This window comes from Anas platyrhynchos, chromosome 13 (genome assembly GCF_047663525.1).
Source record: "Anas platyrhynchos isolate ZD024472 breed Pekin duck chromosome 13, IASCAAS_PekinDuck_T2T, whole genome shotgun sequence".
NCBI lineage: Eukaryota > Metazoa > Chordata > Aves > Anseriformes > Anatidae > Anas > Anas platyrhynchos.
Genome location: NC_092599.1, coordinates 20,742,794 through 20,758,994, shown reverse-complemented (window position 1 = coordinate 20,758,994; position 16,201 = coordinate 20,742,794). Strand labels below are relative to the sequence as shown.

Sequence of the window (16,201 nt, the reverse complement as noted above, 5' to 3'; positions counted from 1 at the left end):
TATACGTTGAATACATGTTTTCTACAGTCTTTATTTGCTTACCAAGTAAAAGCTTTGAGTAACCAAACGTACTGTAAATATCCATCAGCTTGGCTTCAAGGGCTTGGCTTTATTCCTAACAGAGCCATGGGGAAGGACTTGGGAAAGTAACCAGCATCTACAAGTAGCATTGAACCATAGAATCGTTACAGTTGGAAAAGACCTCCAAGATCACTGGGTCCAACCATCCACCCTACTCGCAATGTCACCCACTAAACCCTGTCCCTAAGCACCAAGTCCAACCTTTGAATATACTGTAACAAAGGAAAACGTCCTTAAAATAACTCTGAAGAAAGTAAGTTCTCTTGATTAGTCTTCATCATATCATTATTCTACCATGAGTGTTCTGAATGGGAAAACAAGACTCTTAGTTTCATCCCCAGCAGCCTAGCTGTGCAGCTCTGACTGGCAGACTACACGTACCTGGGCATTTTTCTCATTTTCCACAGAATTTTATGGCATCCCCCCGATACATTTTAAAACAGCTTAACCTTCACTGAATGAAACTGGCGAGACTTAGAGGAGGCAGTCAACCGAGGGGCAGGTCCTGTGGCAGTCGCATAAGGGCGGCAGCTGCCGAGCCCCGTGAGGGGAGCCCCCCAGCTCCCGCCGGCCAAGTTTCTCAGCGATCCCACGGCGCCGTCGGCCGCCTTTCTTTCCAGCGGAATGCCTCCCGTTATCCCGCCCAGGGCCGGGGAGGAACAAGCTCAAGCACTCCCGGGGCGGGACGGGGAGGTCTCAGCGCCGGGGCCGCTGTGAGAGGCGAAGCCTGGGGCCCTGCCTCAGCCGCCGTGCAGGCGGCGGGAGGCGGACTTCGGCCCGCAGCCGCTGCGGGGGTTTTCGACACCGCCCCGGGCCAGCCGAACGCCTTCCCCCCAACGGGCAAAGTGCGCCTTGCTGCGGGAGAGCCCAGCCCGCCCCGCTCCCCTGCCCGGCCTCCCCACTGCTTCGCAGGGACGGTGCCCGGGGAGAGCCGCTGGGGCGTGCGGGCGAGTGAGTGGGGCCGGCAGAGGCTGAGGGGGAGAGGGGCCAGGGGGAGCGAGCGTCTCCGAAGGAGGCTTGGCAGCGAAAAGAGGGGACACGGCCCAGGGGTGCCCCGTCCAGGCCCCGTCCCGTCCCGTGGAGCAGCAGTGGTTGCGTGCAGCAGGTGGGTTGTTGAGGAAGAGCAGGGTGGGTGGGGTCGGTCAGAAGAGCAGGTCGGGTGGGGGAGTAGTTTCAGCTGTGGAGATGAAACCTCCCGCGCCATTTCAGTGGGTAGATGAACTCTAGTTTACTAGCAAGGCTAAAGGGAGAGTTACTCCAAAACAGCCCTGCATAAGATAAATGTAAACTATGTACACAGCCTGCAGCAAAAGAGAGCAGGAGCTGCCGTTACCTGAGGGCTGCACACCCTTCTGCCGGGCCCGGCAGGAGCAGGCTGCCCCAGCACCACACCAAGGGCTGGGCTGCGCTAGCTGTGGGCACTGCCACCAGCCACCCACCTCCGTGGGACACGCTGTGCACCTGTCGGGGGGTGGGAGCATCTTGGCCACAGCACAACGTACAGTTCCAGTCAGCAACCATCTCCATGTGGTTTCCATATCAGTCTGGAGGAACCAGGGTAGGCTAGTGTGTGGGGAGGAGGCCCATGTGTGGGTGAGCAGGGGGATCATATGATAAGAACTGTACTTTGATATTAGTGTGCTTTCTACTATGTACATTGGATTTAAATTAAAGCAGAACAGCTTGATATTTAACCTCTGCACCTCAAAGCTTTAAAGCACAGAAATTTGTGAATCATCTACATGCTGATTCTCAAAGTCACTCAAATACCATGGTGTGGACACTGTTGACTGACTTCACTCCCCACTCGCTGCAACGTAAGAGTTAATTATCTCATTGATACTGTCTCTGCTGTTCCATTTTAATGAGTTCATTGATGTAAGACAAAAACAACACCAACAAAAACATAAAATAACATCTAAATATAAATCTGGTGAATTTATGTGATGGAGCAGATTCAAAATACTGCTTCAGTAACTTCAAAGGAACATTAGAGAGTCTGCCTTTTTTTTGTTAGCAATTTGGCCTCCTGCCCAGACAGCAGGTACCATAACTGTCTTGGTATGTCTTGGATCATTTTTATTTCCAGCTTTATCAGAGAACAGCACAGCTCTGATTGGTTAATAGTAATGATTCCCAATGCCCTCTAACCTTTCTAGATTAGCTACCTTATCTACCTACAGAACCACTTGGCTACTGTCCATTTTTCAGTATGTCCACTTGTGAAAGCAAGGCACTTAACCTCTTTGTCTTGGACTGACAGTTCTTTTGATTTAAAGGTCTAGAAATAAGGTCCATGGGCTGACTTCTAAGACTTTTGCTTATCTTTCTTGCAGGAGGACAAGCTATTTAATCCTTAGATATCCTATACAGCTTTTTTCTTTGTCTCCCCGCTCCTTTTCCAAAAATCAGAATGAAAAGTAATTCATTTTTCACCTTTCATATGTTTGCTGTACTTCAGAAAAGTCTCTTCTCACACATAATCCCAAATCAGCCACCATAGAGTGGCAGTGGTAGGTACCAATAGGTAAAATGAGCATTTCTCCTGTAAACTTAGTACTGCATTCAGAAACATTACAAGTTTGCAAGGAGCCCGTAACAGCTAACTTAGGAATTCCACTGCCCACTTTTAGCTACCTACTGTAAGATTACAGATATTCTTACATCATAGCAATAGTTTTCCTGCTAAGATGCTCTTGCTCTCCTCACTCTAAGAATGCTGTCCCTAGGCCCACTTATCAGTATCTACCTGGAAAGCAGATACCATTTTTAAAGTGAGCTCCAGATTTTGAAGCTAACAGAATATAATAACTATATTTTATGTTGCTGTATGTACTTCTACAGGGCTGCTCACTGTTTCTTGAGGAACCTTTTGATGTGTATGTTTATAAAGGGGCCATGATGTACAAGGATTTAGATAAAGACATTCAGTAATAACCCAGTAAGATGCAAATACAACTTTTATGTTGTTGGTAAGTACCAACCATTTTATTAGAACCAGGCTGTTTACATCTCCTTAAATCAAGATATTTTGCTTTGACATAGCCACCACAATATTTAATAGAGCTGCCCATAAAACTAAAGCTCCCTCCTGGGTAAGCTTCAGTTAGCATCACCAGCAAATCTCAGAGCCTCGGATGTACCTGTTGGGATAACAATTTGATTTTTGCAGTTATAGGAGTGGTTAGAAAACCAACCAAAACCCACTTTTGTTGAAATACAGTTCTTAGGAACATGACGTGGGCTATAAATTCTCTCCCTCAAAAGACCAGGATGAAACTAAGTTTAGAAGGAAGACATATTAGGTTAAATTTGACTGATGCTCTCCAGTTCAAAGACTCCTGCAAATTCAATAAAACTATAAAAGAATTTGAACACTGGTAAACCCATGTATGCTCATAGAGGTGCATACATGGTCAGAGAGCAAAGTATCATCATGTTCTAGTTCCACGACTTAATGATACCAGTCTCTTCAATATATATTTGAATTGCTCTTTGAGTTTCAAAGTCTGCATGCACAGGAGGCTCTCAACAAACAAGCTTTTAAAGAGATCTAGACTTCAGTAATAGTATCCTATCATGAGACAGGACATGAACACCTAGACCCATAATATCAGTGCTGCCTTTTGAGTGTTGTTTGAGATAACATCTTCAGGAGCTCAGGAGGCACAGCTTATGCTGTAGCAAACTGTAGAACTGTAGCCTCCAGCACTGCCCCTTAGACTGTGACACAGAGTAACTCACTCCAACTGAATGCGATTTCAGGGATTCCACAGTCTACTCTGGCTCTTGTAGCCAATACCTATGTAGGTCATACATAGGCTTTGCAGCCAACAGCCTGTTCAGAAAGCACAGCAGTATTTGTTGGTATTATAGATCCCATGCGAAAATAAACAGGCCAGTGTGTCTTCCTTATGTAATTGACCAAGCACCTTTTGCAGATTATCAGAGCCCAAGCCCATACGCCAGCAAACCCCATCAGCTATCTGCTGTTCCTGTGAAATGCCATGACCAACCAGTTCTGTAGATTAAGCATATGTCCTTTAGAATTGTAGCCATCCTCATCACAAATAAAACAACACAAGTAAAACCTCTCTACCTTTCTGTTCTCCTCTGGTTCATTACCAGAAATTGCAAAACCCTCTTCTGAGGGAACAACCCTTTTAATATTTTCCATCTGTAAACGATAACCCCCCAACTTCAGCTGAGATCCATTTTGAATTAGCCAAGTGAGAATCAGGTATGTCAATTCTAGACTTAGACCTATACCTTGCATCTTTTTTTTCTTTTTATTTTTCTTTGGCTAGGGCAACTGTTTTCCCACATAGGTGGTCATTCATGTTCTAGAAAATTCAGGATTTGTACAGCTTATTACTATTCTTCCTAGAGAAAAGTAAGAGAAGTATGCTTCTTCCCATATGTTCCCTGAGAGACAACTACATTTGCATTTGTGCGCATACATTAAATTGTAAATAAATACAGTTCCACGTGGAAGACTTATAACATTAATTAAGGACTGCATATAATGTTGCTACAGAGTTGGGCCTCACAAAAATTTCTCTCACAAAATTGTAGAGTGTCACATGAGAGAATGAATACAGTTCTATTCCACCTTTTAGTAAGAAAAAAAAAAGCTATTTCAATGATTCATTAAGACACTTTTTTTGTGAAAATAAACATATTTTACAACAATGTGGGGCTTATAATATAAAATATTGGATAACTATGAAACTTAAGTGTAAGAAAATCAACATTAATAACCTAATTCTTTTCTGAAAAAAATGGATTTCACAAACATAATATAGTGTTGAATATATTTCCAGGAGCAAGCTCACCTGTCTTTTTCAGATTGGCAGTACATTACAGCATACCATATTAGTGATAGCTAAAACACGTTAAACATGGCAGAGGGATTGGAATTAGATGATCGTTAAGGTCCCTTCCAACCCAAACCATTCTGGGTAATAAGGGAGAAGCCACAGATGTACAAATTGTGCCTTTACCTGTTACCTCAAAAACAGTAGTTTTTCAACGTAGGGATAGCTGAAAGTTAATTTCACTGTTACATGTGCCTTGTAGAGAACCATCCTAGTTTTGATCTGGCAGAACTACGGCAAGAATATTCATCCCACTGTGCTCCCAACTGAATCATGTCCATGGTTGTGAATTGGCTGTACACTACCACTGACTCACAAACTTACAGAGCAGTGTATGACATTGTTATTTTTCTTAAATTCTCATCTACTAGAGGCAGATGAAGACAGACTTCGAAGTAAACAAAGGTGTCCATTCTTTATGGTCTTGGCAAATACTTGAAAATGTGCTGCAGGTATTCACCTGTAAAATACTGTGCCACTCAGCTGGTGCATATAATGCATCAAAAGAATAAGACGACAACTTTCAAAGTAAATTACTGTTTTATTGGCATTGTAGTTAACCCTTAGGATAGTCAGAATGGGTGAAATTTGACATTTTAACATGAAAATGGGCATACACTGTACTAACGCTTATGTTTTAATTAGGATTTTTTGTTTGTTTTTCTAGGACAAAACACACAATTTTGGAGGAAATACTGTAGGAGTGATGTTCTTAGTAAAGATGTTCTACTTAATCAAAGGAGTTAAATGTTACAGCCCTGTGAGTCAGATGCACAAAGTAACAGGAGCTCTGTTTAAAGCACACCTGTTAAGGAACACATTGGGCATCAACAAATCATTCAGAATCTCACGTGCATTGTCTCAGCTTAGTTCTGAAAAGGCAAACTCTTTTAATTATGTCATTGTTGGAGCTGGATCAGCTGGGTGTGTATTAGCCAACAGGTTGACCGAAGACCCTCTCAGTACTGTACTACTTTTGGAAGCAGGCCCTAAAGATACCCTTCTAGGTAGTAAGAGACTGATGTGGAAGATTCATATGCCTGCTGCATTAACTTACAACCTCTGTGATGAGAAATATAACTGGTATTACCACACAACTTCACAGAAACATATGGATAATAGGATTATGTACTGGCCCCGAGGAAGAGTGTGGGGTGGTTCCTCTTCTCTCAATGCAATGGTGTATATTCGTGGGCATGCTGAAGATTATAATCGATGGAGCAGAGAAGGGGCTGTAGGATGGGACTATGAACATTGCTTGCCCTATTTTAAGAAGGCACAAACACATGAACTGGGACCAGATCAGTATAGAGGTGGAAAAGGACCTCTGCATGTGTCAAGAGGGAAAACAAACCATCCTCTTCATCACGCATTCCTGGAGGCAACTCAGCAAGCTGGGTATCCCTTCACAGATGATATGAATGGCTATCAGCAAGAAGGATTTGGCTGGATGGACATGACTGTACACAAAGGTGAATCATAAAGGATTCTGTAAGGAATTTGTGTTTCTGACCCACCAGAAGTGCCTCTGAAAGCATTTTAGAATACAGATGTATAATCTGCGCTTTCAGTTGTTTGGTTTGCTGAACAGCTACTACACTCTAAATATATATGTATTCGTTTCACAGCAGCTTGTTATCAGTCTAGGCTGTATTTCATTGAAATTTGAGTTGGCATCCAGGTCTTGATTAATAGTTAAATTTGGGAGAGTAGGTTTGCAGAATGTCACTGAGAAGTTTGTTATGTTAAAATAAAATCTTTAGTTATTATATCAAAGCACATTTGCTTTGAACTCTACAGAAGAGTATATAAAACCTGTATAAACGTCCTAATTGGTATTGGTGAAAATCTTGAAGAATATTTAGCATGACTATTTTGATTTTCTATGTTAATATAAATTGTAGGTCAAAGATGGAGCGCAGCGAGTGCTTACCTTCACCCAGCCGTATCCCGCCCAAATTTGTCAATCACAGAGAAGACACTTGTAACAAAAATCTTGTTTCAAGGAACAAAATCCATTGGTGTTGAGTATTTGAAAAATGGTCAAAGGAAAAAGGTAAGAGATTTTTATTTTCCAGTATAAAATACGTTATTTGAAGCAAAATTTAAAAAGACAGAAAGACGGACAGAAGGAAGGAAGGAAGGAAGGAAGGAAGGAAGGAAGGAAGGAAGGAAGGAAGGAAGGAAGGAAGGAAGGAAGGAAGGAAGGAAGGAAAACATGTTGCAAGAGATGCTTCACTATACAAAATATAAGCTTTCTGAAACTGTTTTCTCTTCCTGTGTATGATTCCTTGTGAGTTACTTTGCAGCAAGTGATATTTCAGTTGTCTTGACTGAGAGATTAACATCTCCATTGTATTTCCCTCTACAGCGTTTTCAGAATTGCTTTTCAGAAATCCCAGTATTTCAGCACACTAGTCAATATACAGAGACAGTGTACAATTACAACATAGGTTCCAGCTTGAAATATTACACAATGCTCTTGTGCAACACCAAGTTATGGCTTGTCCCCTCAGACTGTAAGCTTGAGCATTTCTCTTTACTGAAAGATTTGGAATAGGAAAAATGTGGGGAAAGGGTGTCTAATCTGGCTCATAATAGTATCTGAGCAGAAGCTCTTGATGTGTCACATTCAGATCAAGCTTAATAATGTAAGGACTTTTGTGCTTGTTTCATTTTAGGCTTTTGCCAGTAAAGAAGTTATTTTAAGTGGAGGTGCCATAAATTCTCCACAGCTGCTTATGTTGTCTGGGATTGGCAATGCAGATGATCTAAAAAAACTGGGGATCCCTGTTGTTTGTCACCTTCCTGGTAATTTTATTACTTCTTTCAACCTTGTACCTTCCTAAGGAGGCAATTCAGACCATTAAATGGAACAAATCCATGAAATTTGGTTGTCTTTATGTCAAGTTGTGTGGACAGAAACTAATAGTGTTACAAATCTGTGGAAATGCACTGGTTTTAAAACGGAGCAATAACCTCCTACGGTTTCTTCACTATATTTGATAGCGGAAAATGCCTTTCTGAAAAATGCCACTGAATAGCTTTAAAGCAGCTCTCTCAATTATTTTTCAACGATCCTGGGAATCTGGAGAGGTCCCGGTAGACTGGAAGCTGGCAAATGTTGTGCCGATTTTCAAGAAGGGTCAGAAAGAAGACCCTAGCAATTACAGGCCTGTCAGTCTCACGTCAGTGCCTGGTAAAATCATGGAGAAGATGGTTCTCGAACTTATTGAGGTGCACCTGGGGGACAAAGCAGTCATTGGTGCCAGCCAGCATGGGTTTGTGAAGGGTAGGTCCTGCCTAACTAACCTGATTTCCTTTTATGATAAGATCACCCGTATGGTGGACCAAGGGAAACCAGCTGATGTGATTTTTTTGGACTTCAGCAAGGCTTTTGACACGGTTTCCCATAGGATCCTACTGGACAAAATGTTCACCATACAGCTAAATAAAAACATCATACGATGGGTGAGCAATTGGCTAACGGGCAGGGCCCAAAGGGTTATGGTAAATGGGGCTGCGTCAGGCTGGCGGGCGGTCACCAGTGGGGTCCCTCAAGGCTCCATTTTAGGGCCGGTACTTTTCAATATTTTTATAAACGATCTGGATGTAGGAATAGAAGGTATTTTGAGCAAGTTTGCTGATGACACCAAACTTGAAGGAGTTGTGGACTCGAATGAGGGTGGAAAGGCCTTGCAGAGGGATCTGGATAGGTTGGAGAGCTGGGCGATCGCCAACCGCATGAAGTTCAATAAGAGCAAGTGCCGGGTCCTGCACCTGGGACGGGGAAACCCTGGCTGCACGTACAGACTGGGCGATGAGATGCTAGAGAGCAGCCTAGAAGAGAGGGATCTGGGGGTCGTGGTAGACAACAAGTTGAATATGAGCCAGCAGTGTGCCCTGGCAGCCAGGAGGGCCAACCGTGTCCTGGGGTGCATCAAGCACGGCATCGCTAGTAGGTCAAGGGAGGTGATTGTCCCGCTCTACTCTGCGCTGGTGCGGCCTCACCTCGAGTACTGTGTGCAGTTCTGGGCACCACAGTATAAAAAGGACATGAAACTGTTGGAGAGTGTCCAGAGGAGGGCTACGAAGATGATGAAAGGCCTGGAGGGGAAGACGTACGAGGAACAGCTGAGGGCACTGGGCCTGTTCAGCCTGGAGAAGAGGAGGCTGAGGGGAGACCTCATCGCAGTCTACAACTTCCTCGTAAGGGGATGTCGAGAGGCAGGAGACCTTTTCTCCATTAACACCAGTGACAGGACCCGCGGGAACGGGGTTAAGCTGAGGCAGGGGAAATTTAGGCTTGACATCAGGAGGGGGTTCTTCACAGAGAGGGTGGTTGCACACTGGAACAGGCTCCCCAGGGAAGTGGTCACTGCACTGAGCCTGTCTGAATTTAAGAAGAGATTGGACTGTGCACTTAGTCACATGGTCTGAACTTTTGGGTAGACCTGTGCGGTGTCAAGAGTTGGGCTTGATGATCCTTAAGTGTCCCTTCCAACTCAGGATATTCTATGATTCTATGATTCTATGAAAAATGCCACTGAATAGCTTTAAAGCAGCATATTTAGAATTTTGGATGAGTGGTTTTGATCCACAACAGATTGCATAAGCTTCCATCGTCATATATATTCAAAGATGGAAGGAATAACGTAAACTTTTCCTTTGAACTAGAAAATCTAGCACTGTATTTAGAAGTCAAATCTGGCAATTTTAGAACAAGTGATATGTCTACATTTAACTTTCTATTTTCATTCTAGTTATGCTATGTTTATGTAAAACCTTGTTCTGACATGAGCAAAAGGCTGATATGACTCATGGTCTTGGTGTTAGTCATCACTGCCCTTGTAAGAGGTTAGTTTAGTTCCCATTTGTGCTGTTTTCTGGTAGCAAATGTTATTTATAATTGTTCTCTGTGAAATAACTTTTTCTTTTCTTCTCCCTCCTGCCCTGTTTTTAAACATTTAATCAGGAGTAGGCCAGAATCTTCAAGATCACTTAGAAGTGTACGTCCAGCAAAAGTGCACCAAACCTATCACTCTGTATAGTGCACAAAAGCCGGTTAGAATGGCAAGGATTGGTCTAGAATGGCTTTGGAAGTTCACAGGTATGAAACAAAGTATGCAAGTATTGTTCCTCGGTTCATCACTTCCGAATTATTACAGCCTTTTGTCTGTGAATTTCAAAGTCTGTGAACCTTTATATAAATTGTTTTTCATGTCCACTAAATAATTGGATCTTCCAAATAGGCCTGACAGATTTCTTTTTCTTACAGGTAGGAGTCTTTTAAAATTGTTATGTCTTAATTATCAAGTGAGGTTTTAAACATTTTTTTAACACAGTTGAATCTCCTTAATTTTAAGAAAATAACCTACTTTTAAATCTTGGTGCCTGAGAAAAGCTGTTTTAAAAAATAAAAATTAAGAAAAAAATCTATTTAGAAATAGATACTGTGTAGATTAAAATGTACTGTGAATTTGTTTTTCATTATCTCACCCCAAACGAAGTATTTGTTGTTCTGACCAGAACCCATTAGGCTTGCAGGTGAATAAGAGTGACTTCTGTTAAAAATGACACTGTAGTTTTATAATGATCCAACTGTACGTTGTATTTTAAAAAGAGTTTGTAAAAGTCATCATTGAAATCAGTAAAATAGTTTGGCCAAACTCAAGGACTTCATCTCCTGCTTAATCCTTATGTTAGCAGTTGATCCAAAGCGATGATTTACGCTGTGTACATGTGGCATTTTACCATGCAAGTAAATACGAACTGAGGGCTGAATCATGGTTTTAAATGGATTTGAAAATAACATAATATGAGGGGCATCGTAGTCTCTTCATCTTTTCCCTTCAGGGTAGGCGCTGGGGATGGCTCTGCCTGTTACATGTGACTAATGGGATAGTTATGCTGCATGTCATGGAGCATGCAGTGCAGTGATATCAGGATGCTGCAGCTGGTTCCCTCCACACCTGTCAGGATATTGATTACAGATCTGCCTCTGGCAGTGCTTCTGCCAGTTACACTGAGGTAACTGTAACATCCTACTCTCAAATAACTGGAATTTCCAAAATTAGATGTAGTTACAGTTACCTAGTGATTCAGAAGTAGGTGAAAGTGGTGCATATTGCTTAAATTGCAAGCTCTTCATAAACATTTGCATTCCTTGCAGTTTCCACTGTATATACATGTATACATTATAAACTATAGTAAAACAAGGGTTAAGAAGAAGTAGATTTATTGCTGTTCTGAGGTCTTGTAATGGCTTTTTCTCTCTCATTTACACTCTCTAGGTGATGGAGCCACTGCCCACTTAGAATCTGGTGGGTTTATTCGAAGTGAGCCAGGAGTTCCTCACCCTGACATTCAGTTCCACTTTCTTCCTTCTCAGGTGGTTGATCATGGTCGCGTTGCTTCAACAATGGAAGCTTACCAGGTGAGTTTTTGAAGAGCATATATTTGAAGAGTAATGTTCTGTAGCAATTAGTAAGTAGTCTTACCATTTAGTATAATCATCGCTAATTTGGCTATATACAGGAAAATACCTTTTTCATTATTACACAAAGAGTTGGCTTAACCTACACCGGGGAAAAATACAGGCTTATTATTTGATATTGCTACCAAAATTATGTTGCTTTTTATCTCTGGGAAAATATTTAAGTATTTGCACTACTCAGGTGTCATAGTGCTGTTCATTAGGATACCATTGTGCTAGATGCTGTACAAAACTAACCCAAGGTGTTCCCTGCTCCACTGCAGTTTAGGCAGATGCCTTTAGAAAGGGCATTGGAATAGGCTGCCCAGGGAAGTGGTTCAGTCACCATCCCTGGAGGTCTTTAAAAGATGTTTAGATGTAGAGCTTAGTGATGTGGTTTAGTGGAGGACTTGTTAGTGTTAGGTCAGAGGTTGGACTAGGTGATCTTGGAGGTCTCTTCCAACCTAGATGATTCCGTGATTCTGTAAATTTATATAAAATGGAAAAATATTCATACTTTGACTTTTTTCATTATCTTCCTTTAACATTTACAGTTGCTTAATTTGTAAAGTCTTGAAAAAAAAAATCACACTGAATTTGGAAATATGTCTGTTGGGATTGTGTCATGAGCATGGTGTGGCTATTGCAGGTCCACGTGGGACCCATGAGGAGCACAAGTGTAGGCTGGCTGAAACTGAAAAGTACAAACCCAATGGATCATCCAATCATTGAGCCTAACTACATGTCAACAGGTAAAAGCAGCCTTTCCTTCATCTGATTAACTCATTTTGTGCCCATTTCAGTAGCAGAATTTCACATCTACTCAACAACAGTTCAGAAGTGATGGTTGGTGCCTTGTTATTTAATTTTAAAGTCAGTTAATATGAAAGAAGCCTCTGTGCAAAGCACTGTATAAACCTACAGAATTCTGCGCTGCAGATGCCGTCAGAGTTCTTAACATTTGCCTGGGTTATGTTCATTTTTTCTCCTTATTCCCTTTTGAGAGTGTGCCAGATATGTAGCAATTTTGCTCACAGTGAATGTAAATATCTGACTTTAAAAACTGTTTGGCTTTATTTTGGCCTTCAGCAATAAGTGGGAGACGTCCCCTCCAGCCTTCCTTCTTTGATGCTATTTTTTTCTGTTATATAAGAGTGCACTTACAGTCCTCTTATTTTCTTTCCTTACAGAAAGAGATATTTGGGAATTCCGCCAGTGTGTCAAGCTGACCAGGGAGATATTTGCTCAGAAAGCTTTTGAAAAATTTCGTGGGCCTGAAATTCAACCAGGAAACCATGTTCAGTCTGACAAAGAAATAGATGCTTTCATAAGACAGAAGGCTGATAGTGCTTATCATCCTTCCTGCACCTGTAAAATGGGTCAGCTTTCAGATAGCACCGCTGTAGTTGATCCCCAAACAAAAGTAATTGGTGTTGAAAATTTGAGAGTAGTAGATGCCTCAATAATGCCCAGTATTGTCAGTGGGAATTTGAATGCCCCAACTATTATGATAGCAGAGAAAGCTGCAGACATAATTAAGGGGCTTCCGTCACTTCAGGAGAAAAATGCTCCTGTATATAAGCCCAAGACCTTAGAAACACAACGATAAACAATGTTGTCATCCTTTCATACTTTTGCCACTTAATCAGCATGTTGGTGTGTCATACTGGACATGCCAACTGAATAAAAGCTATGCAAAACAACACGTTATATTAAAGTAACCATTAATTTGATCCATTCTCTTATAGAAGATTATCTAATCAGTTTTTTAACCAGTAGGCTTGAGTTTCATTTTAATGAACTTTTCATGTGTGCTATTTTGAAAACCCTTATGATATGCCTTGCTATTTAAAGGAAGCATTTTAACTGTTTTGAGAGCATTACCCAGGGTAACAGCTAATCAGCAATCTCCATGTGCTGAAAAGAATGGTTAAGTAAGCATTTACTTAACTTCTTATTCACAGGCCAAAGTAGTATCAGCATTGATAGGACAGACACCTACATGGTGTGTGCTTTTTATGGGAGGAATGCAGTTTACAAATCCTCACTGAAAGTTAGACTTTATCATACCTAGCAGTCTTAACTATATTCAAAAAGAAGACATACATTGTCTTTATCAAAAATTAATTTTTTAATAAATGCTGAACAAAAGCTGATATTTATAAAAATATACTGAAAAACTGGATTTCCTTGCTTTTATTGCAAGAACTGTAGTAGAATTCAGTTTACATTTTTAGCTGATTTAGTTGTGCTGCTTTATCACGTATCATAGTAAGAGTCCATGCTCCCAATAACTTCCTTAAAGTTACTGGTCTTTGCTCAAAGGTATTATATTTCTCAGCAAATACTCAATCATAAGTCATCTGTCACTAAAATTCATTAATAAAATAGAGCCAAGGTAGTTTTAAAATGGAAGTTTACTCAAAATAGCTGCATTAAATATGCTGCTTCAATGATGTAGGAAGAGATCTTTTTAAATTAGAAGCAAAGTAACGTATTCAGTAAACCAATGCTTTAAATAGAACTTAAGTCTTTTTACTGTTTTCAGATGTGCCAAGCAAAATGATCTTTCATGGCTGTTTTCTGTATCAGTCTTTCAGATGCTGAATTAAAAATAATAATAATTTAGAAAAATAAACAAATTGAATTAATTGAATGAATTAATTCATTCAATTGTATGGATTTGTTAAGTATTCCAAAATATCTTCTGACTAAGCTGCTGCTGAATTATAAAGAAAATGCTTTTGTAGCTTGAGATTGCTCAGGACTTCTGATGAACAGAATACATTTTTTTCCAGGAAAAATGGAATTTTACACCATTTGAGCACATTGAAATAAAAAAAACCTGCTTACTCAGATGTTGGCTAGAGGCACAACTGCAGATGTTTAAGGCAGATTCTTCTACCTGGTGCTGCTGCAAGGCACTGGTTGGAAGCCCTGCTGCTGAGGGAAAAGACTTAATTGATTAGTGTAACAAAAATACTGAAGATAGAAGATGATAGCAGTGAACGTCACTCTCAAAGGAGACAGGTAAACCGTTTCTATGTACATCATACATTCTTGTGGAATGAGGGGATCAAGATTATTTTAAGTCAGAGGTGAATGACTGGCTGTGTTAATAAGACAATTCATCTGACACAACTGTGTCTTATGTGCCTTTGGGGAAAGCATGAATTGTATATGGTGTATCATTTTTATGGCAAATAATGGCTTTTATTCAACACCTGCGCTTTTGAGATTTTCATTTAAAGCTATTCACTGTATCTTAGTGCCATTTGGAATATAAAGTATTAGGATACACAGAATGACATATCCTGAGGAAACTTACCACAGTCCTGTGCAGTTGAACAGGGCAGCTTTTAGAAAAGCCAGGATATTGATGGTCCTGCATTTGCAGATTTACAACATTGGTTTCCACTCTAGGCATGCAAGATGTAAATTGTTACTATGAAACTGCAGAGGATTAACTAGCCACTGTGTTACATAACTTACTACTGAGCACACCTAGGACTATCTTCTACCATAGCAAGCTTAGCTGTATATGCAAAATGCATGTCTCTCTTATATTTGGGGGACATGTTGCTGCATTGTGCAATCAGATAATCAGACATATCTGATATCTGAACCATCATCTTTTCTTTTTTTTTTTTTTTTCAGTTCTCTGTGCTCTGTAGAGTACTGGGAGCCTGCAAGCTAAAAATTAGATGTCTGTACACCTTATTAGATGATGCAGAGCACAGGCTGATGATTCCAGAATTTTACTTATTTAACAAAATAATATAGTGAATAACTGAGTATTATTTCCAGTTCTACACAGGTATTATTTTTTTTCTATAAATAAGCAATTGGTACTGCATTATGTATTCAAAAACTGTAAAAAGAGCTTGATACAAGAATTTGGAAGTTACTAGACCTGCCAATATGACTTGAACAGCAGCAGTACCACCAGTGAGAACATCAGCATTTCCATGCTAATAGCTTGCTGCAGATGCTTCACACTCACTTGGAGGTCTCTGGCTGGGGACAATCCGATTAAGAAAGAAAAGCAACCAAAAACATTTCTTTTTGTACATGTATCTCAGTTCAAGTTGCTTTAGTATGAGAAGTGCTTTTAAAAGCAGCAGAAAATAGCAGCATTTGTAAAACTGCATCTTCTTTAAGTTAGGCCACTCGAGCTTTTGTACATCAGAACTTCTGATGTTTCCACAGCTTAAAATACTTTTTAAGTTCAAGATTTCAGTTAGTCTACAACCAAATAAGGCAGCTGTAGAAACACTGGAAAAGTGGAAAGTGGGCTTTTACCATGCATTCTCTGTAAAAGAAACATACAAAAGCATTTATGCATCTTAGACAAGTAATGGTTAAAAAGTTATAGAGAGAACACAAGCATATCATATTAGAGTGCTCCAATTTTTAGTCTACATTGTTCTGTCATCCAACCTCCAAAAAAACACTGTTCAAATACATTTTTATGTACGCTTTTTCAGACTATACTTTTCTTAGCAATGTTTAAATCTGTGTTAATGATCAGCTATAACGTTTCTGTCATTATATCCATATACATGTATAAGCAAATCTGGAAACTCATGAAATATGCTTTAATGGTTGAGTTGACTTGTAGTTTTTCTGTATTGAGTGATAACTATGATTGGCTGTATTTTAAGGTTGCCAATTACCATGTAATTATGCATATATGGATTACTTTTTTTCCCCTTACATTTCTGTAATAAAATTGAACAGGTATTCTATGTATCCGTATATATATGTT

The 16,201-nt window shown here is 40.4% G+C and overlaps 1 protein-coding gene across 3 annotated transcripts; it reads left to right on the top strand.

The window, feature by feature from the left end:
• Positions 1-757: 757 nt before the first annotated feature.
• CHDH (choline dehydrogenase) lies at positions 758-16,181 on the top strand. Of its 3 annotated transcripts, XM_005019060.6 has the most exons (9): positions 758-1,186; positions 2,926-3,053; positions 5,626-6,430; positions 6,863-7,014; positions 7,640-7,769; positions 9,934-10,068; positions 11,252-11,394; positions 12,083-12,185; positions 12,624-16,181. In XM_005019060.6, exons 2-9 carry the CDS (start codon positions 3,045-3,047, stop codon positions 13,040-13,042), a joined length of 1,896 nt encoding a protein of 631 aa, XP_005019117.3. In that variant the 5' UTR covers positions 758-1,186; positions 2,926-3,044; the 3' UTR covers positions 13,043-16,181. The 3 variants fall into 3 exon arrangements, with proteins under 3 accessions (XP_005019117.3, XP_027323136.2, XP_005019120.3); XM_027467335.3 differs by lacking the exon at positions 2,926-3,053 and having other exon boundaries at positions 758-1,032; XM_005019063.6 differs by lacking the exon at positions 2,926-3,053 and having other exon boundaries at positions 759-1,186.
• Positions 16,182-16,201: the final 20 nt, after the last annotated feature.

Bases quoted from the DNA above. Each gene is read 5' to 3' on its own strand.
- CHDH (XM_005019060.6), top strand. The intron at 10,069-11,251 runs GTATGAAACAAA...TACACTCTCTAG, and splicing joins ATGGCTTTGGAAGTTCACAG to GTGATGGAGCCACTGCCCAC. The intron at 12,186-12,623 runs GTAAAAGCAGCC...CTTTCCTTACAG, and splicing joins GCCTAACTACATGTCAACAG to AAAGAGATATTTGGGAATTC.